At 49.9% G+C, this 9,514-nt stretch overlaps 1 protein-coding gene across 1 annotated transcript; it reads right to left on the bottom strand.

The window, feature by feature from the left end:
- Positions 1 to 225: 225 nt before the first annotated feature.
- Positions 226 to 4,692, bottom strand: SHISA3 (shisa family member 3). The gene is made up of 2 exons (XM_036076972.2): positions 4,301 to 4,692; positions 226 to 1,696 (listed from the first exon to the last, which is right to left on the bottom strand). The coding sequence occupies exons 1-2, from the start codon at positions 4,575 to 4,577 to the stop codon at positions 1,257 to 1,259; spliced, it is 717 nt and encodes a 238-aa protein (XP_035932865.2). The 5' UTR covers positions 4,578 to 4,692; the 3' UTR covers positions 226 to 1,256.
- Positions 4,693 to 9,514: the final 4,822 nt, after the last annotated feature.

Raw genomic sequence — 9,514 nt, 5'->3', positions numbered from 1 at the left:
AATCCAGATTCTTAGGAGAAATGTCCCGACTTTTCAATCTATAAAAATTCACTTCCTTCGCTGCTTTTCACAAGCCGGGCTGCAGAAAAGCGCTTTTTGATGCAATTCAAAATCAATGTAGGATTTTTTTTTTAAATTTCAAACTATGAAGTACTAAGTAAAGACATTTCCTTTTATTGAATAGAGTATCATTAAGAAGATAAAATGAAGCGCTTTGATCTAAAATTTCAAATGGGTTTCACAAAAACATATTTTATTTATTCTAACCCAGCAGGATATATGCCCAAATGTATAATCCTCAGACATGGAATTCAGTGGCACTTAATATACGTAATATTGGGTGATTGTAACCAAGAGCTGGACTCTGAACTCCATAGTTATTAACATAAAAAATTTCAGTGTGACTACTAAATAATTAGTACTGTCAATGGGGTAAATACATTAAGTTACAAATCTTTACATTTGTACATAACTCATTTTACAAATAAAGGTTTTAAGACTCAACTGTCCAACTTTCTTTAAACACTAAATGTTGTTGAACAAAAAGTCTGCAATAAATATTCCCTCAGGTGGGTGGGGGAAATGCTTTTACATAAGATCTGTGTTACAATGAATGTCTGAGTAAATATTTAAAACCTTAAACTCCTCATGTGGTTATTGAAATCTTGTATTCTGAAAAAGCTCTTATATTTTAAGCAAAATTTAGTTATTAATTTAAAAAGTAACTGTTCTCACAATGCTAATGTTATTCATGGTTAGGTTGCTCCCTGAATCATAAATAGGTTGTTCAACTGTCCCCTCAGGTTGCTGAGTTGTTAATTTTTTTAAAAAGAACCTTCAATAATTACCATCCAGGTGTTTTTCTTTGCTTGTTGATGTACAGATTTGTATTATGACTCACTGAACAACTTAGAATGAAAAAAGAACACGTAGGCCTTTTCTAAACAGTATAGCTGAGCTGTCCAATTACACATCTTCAGCCAATTTGCAACTTTAAAGTTGAACTGCTGCATATTTGGAATAAAAGTAGCATAAACTGAAATGTAATAATCACCATGTTTTCAAAGCCAGAAAGCAATTCTGTAACACACCCATCCTGTGATTGGAGCCGGGAAGCCTAGGACTAAGAGGCGCCGTGTTTTCCTAGCACATTCCTCCAGGACATTGCGGGGTTCAAGGCAAATTCCCCCGGAAGTCCTTGGGGCAATGGCGACAGCCCTCCACCTGTCTTCCAGGCGTACTATCGCTGTGGCTTGTCAACTGGAACTGAAGTCCGGACAGCTCTTCCCAGGCAGCGGGGGCTCCTGCTGGAGTGGGTAAGCGAAGTACTGGGGTGACACCAGGAAACCGGATGGCTGCGTCAGGTGGATTGGGTGGCCTGTGGTGTAAGGTGGGGGCGATGAGGGCACCAGGCAGCCTGGCTCTGCTCTGGCAAAGGAGAATCTGCGGATGGAGCCCCCGGTGGAGCTGGAGCTGGTGGCTGTGCTGGACTGCCTGGAAGGTGCCCTGAGGCTCGTGGAAGTCAAGATCATGGGCAGGGTCTCTGTCTGGTAGCTGCGGAGTGAGAAGCGGATCGGCTGCTGTGAGGGCTCCTTGGGTCTCAAGCAGGTGCAGCAATAAATAGCCACTAAGGAGCCCAGGATGATGAAGGCAATGAAGATGGAGCCAACGATGAGGAAGGGAACATAGACGGGCTCTAAAAGGTAAAAACAGACACAGGTGTTTGGACAAGAGTCTCCCAAACTCCAGGCAGCTCACGATGGGAGGTAAGTGGCTCAGTAGGACCACCCTTGTCAGCCCAGGCTCTGGGAGCTTGTTACTGGGAATCTCTGAAGTGCGAACTGAGATGACTGAATATTCTTGCTCCTAGCGGGGGAAGGAAGCAAACTGATACCGGAGCCTCTGTTAGCAATTAGCCATTGGATTGCACATCTGGAAATCAGAAGGAACAGAATCTACCCTCCTGTTCAAGCTCTGAAGGGAGGGGAAGGGTGAGTGGTTTGGTCACCTCGACTCCGGATTTAAATCCAGGTTTTGGGTGGTTTTATCATGGTGGGGCACTTAGGGCTCTGGCCCATCCCTGAGGCTGAAAATTCTTCTCCCATCCAAGAATCTCCAATCTAAGCAAAGAGAACCGGGCCAAAAGGGAGACCCCCATTATAAGACTAAGGAAAGAACGGTATAAAGAAATCCATAGTGGGTCCCAATTAACTGTGTCTTGACTGCATCGGAAATTGTCATCTCTGGATACTTCTTCCCAGAAACGACTTGGGATGCCCACTCCAGCTGCCACACCTCTGCCCCTCAACTGCCACCCAAACTCTGGGAAGGTCAGGCCAAACCTCAGGTCATGAGACAGTTCTTAGTGTTGGTGGCTTTCTGTGAGAGCATCCCTCAGACAGAGCAAGCCCATTTCCTTCTCTCTGTGCAAGGCAGACATAAAATTCCCCCCCCCTCCCCGGGGACACTCCAAGGGTCTCCCCTGTCTGATAGAGCCACCTCCGGATACAACCTCCAGCTCAGAGGCAAAAGAAAGAAAACTTGCTTTGACCAAAGCCTTACAGTGTGCCTGGCTCTTTCTTATTTATTATCTGATTCAAGTTCCGTGGAGACTCTTGTAAGGTGGACATGGTCAGCTCTGTTTTCCAGATGTGGAAACATACTTGTTTTTGACCCTCCCAAAGACACACAAGCAGTGATTGACAGGTAACTATCAACCCGGAGGTTCTGTAGGTTCCTGGGTGTAAGCTCTTCAGTCTCCCACCCGCTCTGCCATGTTTAGTAGCGGAAGGCGAGGGGAAAGCGACTGACTAACCACTTACTCGGGGGCACTGTGCTAAGTATTCAAACACTCTCACTCAATCCACAATCCAACTCCTCTGAGAACAATATACCCATTTTAGAGTTGAGACGGGGCCCAGAGCAGGTAAGTAACTTGCCCAAGTTACACAGCTGGCAAGGGGCAGGGCCACAAGCCAAGGTCCCTGAGAGTTCTGCCGATCCCGCCTCAGTGAGTGCGGGGCCGAACCCCTCTCCTGCTGCCCCCCCGCCCCCCGCAACAAACCGGATTCGGGGAGGCCCAGGAAGGAATCCCCGCTGCAGACTGCGCGTCGACCCTTACACTCTGCAGAGCAACCTGGTCCCCCAGGGTGAGTGGAGTAAGCCAGGGGAAAGCGTCTGTATCTTTTTGTAACAAGCGAGGACCGCCTAGAGTTCCCTGCTTTCCCCTGAGCATCTTTTCTCCAGAAACCACTTCGCCAATCCCCCAGATTGGGAGTTTTGACGCTCAAAGTTAAATTCCTTGAGAGTGTAATGGAGCTCTAAGGCAGAGCAGGCTCCCCTTTCCTCCGGGTTATTACTCTCTTGGCGAGTGGCGCTGGGGCGGAGGGGGGACTCTGGGCACCATTAATTCTCTTTCCCGCGGACCTTGTCTTGCCCGCTTCAGACCTCCGCTGTGGAGTTCTGGGGTGTCACCGGCTCTTAGCTCCGCCCGCTCCCCGGTTTGCCGGCGGTAAAACCATCGCCTCGAGCTCTAACCGGTTTCCCTGACTTCCCATTCAGGTGGAAAGCTTTTTCTTTTCTTTCTTTCTTTCTTTTTTTTTTTTTTTTTTTTTAGGTGTAAAGTTCCTCTGCTAGGGTCATGATTTACTCCGCTCTGAAGTGAGCGGAAATTTGACCCGTGTTTTCCGACACGAGAATAGGGGGCGGGCAGCCCCTGCGACCCTGGTTTCTGAATCTCCACCTCGAGGACCTGGGCATTTCTGAAAGGCGTGACAATAGGGGGTGGGCCGGAGAGGGTAATTCGATGCAGAGAAATGAAAGGAAGTCGGGAGAACGAGGCAGAGCCTTAGGAACGCTACCAAAGATCCACCAAAGGGGGGGGGGGCGGCGGTGAACGTGGCTCAAGTTCCTGGGCCCTGCGGGGCTGCAGACGAGCGCTCCCCAAGAGTTGCGGTCTCTGGCCGCCGGCAATCCCCGAAACTCCTGGAGCGACCAGGACGCGCCACGGGGCGCCCCCACCGCCCTGGAAAACCGCAACCCGACCTGGCGCTGTCCCCGTAGCTCTTCCCCTCACCTCCCGCGCTCCCGCGAGCTCCAGCTGTCTCGCCCAGGGCCTCCGGGTGCAAGCCCTGCAAACTTTCCTGGGGCTGACCCGCGGAGACCGCGTGTGGCGGGAATCGGGAGTGCAAGGGAATTAGGGCGCCTGACCCGAAACGCGACCACCCGCTCCGCCTCGATGCCCCCACCTGGCCGCCCCACCGAGCGCAGACGCCGGGCGGGGGCCGAGGCCCGCACTTACGCGCGGTGATGCCGGGGTGCTCCAGCTCGCCGCGGTCGTTGGTGCAGCTTCCCTGCTCCAGCCTGGCGTCGGCCGCCGCGCAGCAGTAGCGCAGCGCGCAGGAGCCGCAGCAGATGGTGGCGTCCAGCGTGTCGAAGTCCTCCGGGCACTGGAAGCCCTCGTGGTAGTTGCCCTGCACGTCCACCCAGCCGTGGCAGTATTCTCCGGACTGCTGGGCGCCCGCCGGGCTCCAGCGCAGCCAGCCCAGGAGGAGCCAGAGCGCCAGCAGCGCCCCCATCGCCGCTGGGCGCCCGGGCCGGCCGGGAGGGGACGCAGCGGGAGAGCGAAGCGCGGAGCGCCGCGGTGCCGCCTCCCTCCCCGGGGCGCGGCTCGGGCGGCTGGCCCCCACGCGGCCGAGCCCCCCCCCCCCACTCGCGCGGGCTAGCAGGGGCCGGGGAGGCGGCAGGGGCTGCGCCGCGGGCTCCGCAGGCCGGGGGTCTGCATGGTGCGCGGGGGCGAGGGGGCGAGGGCCCGCGGGAGGCGCCGGCGGAGGCTGCTGCTGGGGAGGCTGCTGCCGCCCTTCGCCGGTCTCATACTGCGGCGGGCGCGAAGGGCGCGCCGAGCCCTCGGCCGCCTCCCGCCCCTCTCCTCAAGGGAGCCATCGCGTCCCGGGCTGGCGACCCCCGCGCCGCACAGCGCCCCTCCTCGTGGCCGTCGCCGGGTCCCGAGCGGAGCCCGAAGGAGGAAGAATTTGAGATCCCCACGTGCGGGCGCGCGGGGACCCGCGGCCCCTCCACCCCCGCCCCTGTGTGTCTCCGGAGCAGGAGTCAGCCTGGCCGCGGCCAAGTACAAACGGCCTCGGGGTAGCTGACAGCTCTGCCTGCAAGGCGTCCTTTAAAAAGGAAGAGGGAGGGGGAGACAGCGAGGGTTCAGAAAGAGTCCGCCCTCCCGGGTCGCGCCGCTGGAGCTAATCACCGCGGGCGCGGCGCGAGCTGCCGGTCCCCGAGGTTCTCGGGTTCGCGCGCCCCCCTCTCCGCCATTCCCGCCCCCCCCCCACCGCGCTCTCCCAGGACTGGACTCTAGGCCTGCGGGGAGCAGCCCCCCCCCCCCCGCCCACACAGCCCAGAGATCTCCGCAGAGCGAGGGCGACGGCTGCCGAATGTCCGCGGCCATCCACGCGCGTTGGCCCGCGGGTGGAGACGCGCGAGTGCTTTGTACGGCTGTAAGAAAAAGCGCGCGCGACCACTGAGGTTTGTCGAATCTTGTGTCGCCTGTTGCACAGTTCCGGACTCGATCCTGCGACACCTGCTCTAAGGGTTCCGAACATGATTTTAAGGGGCCGCCAACATTTGCACTTAGTTTTCCACCTGAGAGTTTCCACTTCTAGGAGGAACGGCACGTTTTCGCCGAGAGACACACACATGCACCCCCCCGCCCCCAAACCTGCGTGCCGCCGGGTGAAGAATCGCCGGTCACCTCCACCAGCCGAGGGCAGCTCGAAAACCCTCAAAGAGCACGACTTCGTTCACGCCCACAAAGGAAATAAAAGAACAAAATTAATGATAATTGAGCCGATCTGAACTTCTGTTCGGGCAAAGAAACACATTTATTTAAATGATGTGTCCCCTGTGTGCTATTTTCAGGGGCACCGCTCCTTTAGCGGCGTAAGTGCCTTATGAAACTGGTGTTATGTGAAACCTAGGCTAAACTCAGGCATTTATTTTTACTGCATCCTGAACTTCCTCTCATCGTTTACTGGTGTGTGTGAATATGTTCCACGTCTCTCAACCTATTTGTCAAACGGTGTGAATGCCCGTGTCACTGATTTAGATGTTGGCAAGTTGAGTGAAACAAAAGAGACAAAAGTTTGCTGTGCACCAGCAATAAAAAGTGTGCGGTCAAAAGCATTTACCACGCCCGCAGCTTCCCCGTGGTCCCCAGTCGGTTCAGAGCTTTTTTTTTTTTTTTTAACTTCGAATAAAACGGTTTCTCTTCTTAAAACCAAATTAAAATATATTCCAAGTAAAGAATTACTTCTGACTTCTGCTTTTAAATATTAGGATTAGCCATTTAGTTATGAAAACGTAAAAATAATGCTCAACATTTCAGATGGTAAGTAGGACTGTATAAATATTTAGCTTTCTTGCTCTCTTAGAAATAGATATTTCTAGGGACAATAATAAGCTATTAAGTAAAACCAAAATAAGTTCTGGCTTTTATCCACAAACAATGGTACAGTTTTTCTTGACTTAAGCATACGGAAAAATTGTTTTTGCAAAAAATTTCTTGGGTACTATGTTTTTATTTGCCAAAAAAAAAAAAGTTCTTGCCAAACTTAAAGTTTTTTTAAAGTTGTTTTTTAGGAGTGTTGTTTGGATTGTATATATCCTGAGCAATTAAGGGAAAAGGTCATTTCGAGCCACTGCAAAAGTGAGCTCTAGTGATCATAATAAGATGATAAAACTACAAAGACATGTTTACTGCTAATAACTTTCCCAGAACCACACCTCCTTATATTATTTTTGTTAAATTTAAAGGAATTCCATTACATCACAACTGCAAAAAGTTCTGCAACAGCAACATTTGCTAGTCCCCCAAGGGTCAAGTTTCTCTCATTATCCAGCTGTTCTTTGATAGCATTAATATTTTAAGGAGTGATTTGTTGGCACTTACCTCCCATTAATTACATTCTCCATGCCACAGTGGGATTCTTTTCCTTAGGACACCAACTATAATTAATTCCTTCATTCAAAGCCCTTGTCTATTTGACTTATTTAGAGGGCATTTTACTCGAATTTAGTTGGATGTTTACCAGGGGAAAATAACCAAACCTTCGAATTACCTGATACTCCATAGATCTGATGTGTGTGAACATAGAGGAACTGTGTGTCATGCTTTCTTATCTAGATCCAGGTGCCGTTAAACCATTACAATAATCAGCTCAGGGAGCGTGCCCATGGCGGGGGGGGGGGGGGGTGCCCAGGGAAATGTGGTTCTTTGTCATAGGAGAGCTCCTTGAATTTACACTGACAAATTTTAACTGCAAAAGTGATGTCTTCAGAATGCTCTTTGTGAATAGGAAAAGAATATGCATTTCTTTTTAGGTTTATAAACATCCAAATTTTCTATTATTCTGTTATTACTTTAAAGATTTTATTTTATTTATTTTATTTATTTGAGAGAGAGAGAGTGAAAGAGAGAGCACAAGAGGGGGTAGGGTCAGAGGGAGAAGCAGACTCCCCGCCGAGCAGGGAGCCCGATGCGGGACTCGATCCTGGGACTCCATCTTGGGACTCCGGGATCATGACCTGAGCCAAAGGCAGTCACTTAACGAACTGAGCCACCCAGGCATGCCTATTATTCTGTTATTACTTTAATAGTAAAAGAAGATTAAAAAGTTCTCATAGACCCCCCCTGAGAAGACTCTAGGGGAAGACATGGAGATGGAAAATAAAATCTATACCATCTGGGGTATTATGTGGAGGTTTTGGAAATTCTATATTTTTCCTTATCTCAGTAACACGAATTCCATATTTTGGTGAATAACACAGTCATAAGGGATCATTTCCTCAGCCTACATTCTCTTGTGGCTCTGCCTCCAGGAAATTCTATAGGAAATGAGTTAAATGATATGATGTCTGGGATTTGCTTTAATAAACACCAGCAAAAGAGAAAGAAAAAGTGAAAGAGGGAGGGAGAGAAAGAGAGTGAGGAAGGGGGGAGAGAGGGAGGGAGAGGAAGAAGGAAGGAAGGAAGGGAGGAAAAGGAAGGGAGGGAGGGAGGGAGGAAGGAGAAAAAAGAGAGGGTAGGGGAGAAATGGAAATGGAAGATGGAACAGAAGCAACTGGAACATAACTGATAATATGTTAATCATTTTGGCTGCACGGAGGGTACTTGTACAATCAAAATGCAATTCTTTCTATTTTTTATGTATGAAGAAAAACTACATACACAAGTTTTTCTTTTAATTTTTAATTGATAAGAATCAATAGCAGCATGAAACCACCACTGGACCACGTTTAAACTTTGTCTTGTTTCCTTCTCCTTGTCTTAGAGTCTTTGGAGCAGAGTGAAAGATTTGAGAAAAGTAAAAGCAGAGAAGTAAAGAAAAAGAAGGCAAAATGAATGCATCAGAAAGGACTGGAATCAAAATGTACTAAGAAAAGGAGGAGACAAAGCCAAAGGAATGTAGAAGTGAAAATAAATGAATAAATTCATTAATTAATAATAAGGACAATTCACTTTGGCTTTGGAAATCCCCTCCGGATCATTTGCATTGGATCTGGAAATAAAATAGAAAACAAAAATTTTCTCAACCCTCCCTCAAGTTCCTTTCTGGAGTGATTTCTTATCACTAACCTTCCTTTAATAACTTTGCAGAAGACTTAATGGAATTTTCTTCCTTGAATCACTCACTATAAATCTCTTATTCCAGGACCCTGTCAGTCTGAGTTACTGGAAAGGTATTTTTCCTCAAATTTGTTTTGGCACTTGTCCACCGCTAGAGAATAGCAAGGTGCCCAGAAGCCTACTCCCAGCCCCCAGCAGCCCAGCCCCCAGCTGGCCCTTCCACCTGCCCTATGCATTAGCCGGCCTTAGAGTCTTCATTTATAAAGAGGGGATTAGACACAGTGCCCTTAGAGTGTTTCTCGAACCATAAGGTGCATAGAAATCACCTGGGGACCTTGTTAAAATGCAAGTTTTGATTCCCAAGGTCTATGGAGGGGCCAGAGATTCTGCATTTCCAACAAGCTCCCAGGTAATGCCAAGGCTGCTGGTCTGAGGGCCATCCTCTGTGCCCCTCTGGTCCTCCTCTACCATTGTCCCCACCCACAGTGCAAGGAATAAATGGAGCCAAAGGGACCCAACCAAAGCCCATTTCCTCACTTTCTATACCACTCTCTGGGCCTTAAGATACCAGCAGTCCCTCCTCAAACAGACTCAAGCTTTTGCTTCTAGGGTTTGCAGAAGCCATTTCCTGGTCATTAAGTGGCCCTAGGACCAGGTGGTTAAAATCTTGTAAACCAGGCTAAGGTAAGCTAACCCTTACACAAGAGGGCCCCTGCAGTGCAAGATGGAGGCCGAGATGGGAAGGGGAGGGGCAGGAAGGGGCGGGGCAGACCTGGCTGGCAGCCTCCGTGTCTCTTCTTGACCCAGCTCGCACCTGTTAGAGCGGGTCTGTTGCCCCGCTCGTCCTGGGGGCTCAGTAAATTGTCCAGAGGGAATAAGTGAGTG

Source organism: Halichoerus grypus, chromosome 3 (assembly GCF_964656455.1).
Source record: "Halichoerus grypus chromosome 3, mHalGry1.hap1.1, whole genome shotgun sequence".
NCBI lineage: Eukaryota > Metazoa > Chordata > Mammalia > Carnivora > Phocidae > Halichoerus > Halichoerus grypus.
The sequence above is the reverse complement of the archived record's forward strand: the minus strand, read 5'-3'. Positions and strand labels throughout refer to the sequence as shown.

What these genes read in the sequence shown, in the direction of transcription:
- SHISA3 (XM_036076972.2), bottom strand. Translation starts at nt 4,577, where the DNA reads ATGGGGGCGCTGCTGGCGCTCTGGCTCCTCCTGGGCTGGCTGCGCTGG. An exon ending in GCACCCCGGCATCACCGCGC is followed by an intron (nt 1,697 to 4,300) that starts GTAAGTGCGGGC and finishes TTTACCTTTTAG; the next exon opens with AGCCCGTCTATGTTCCCTTC.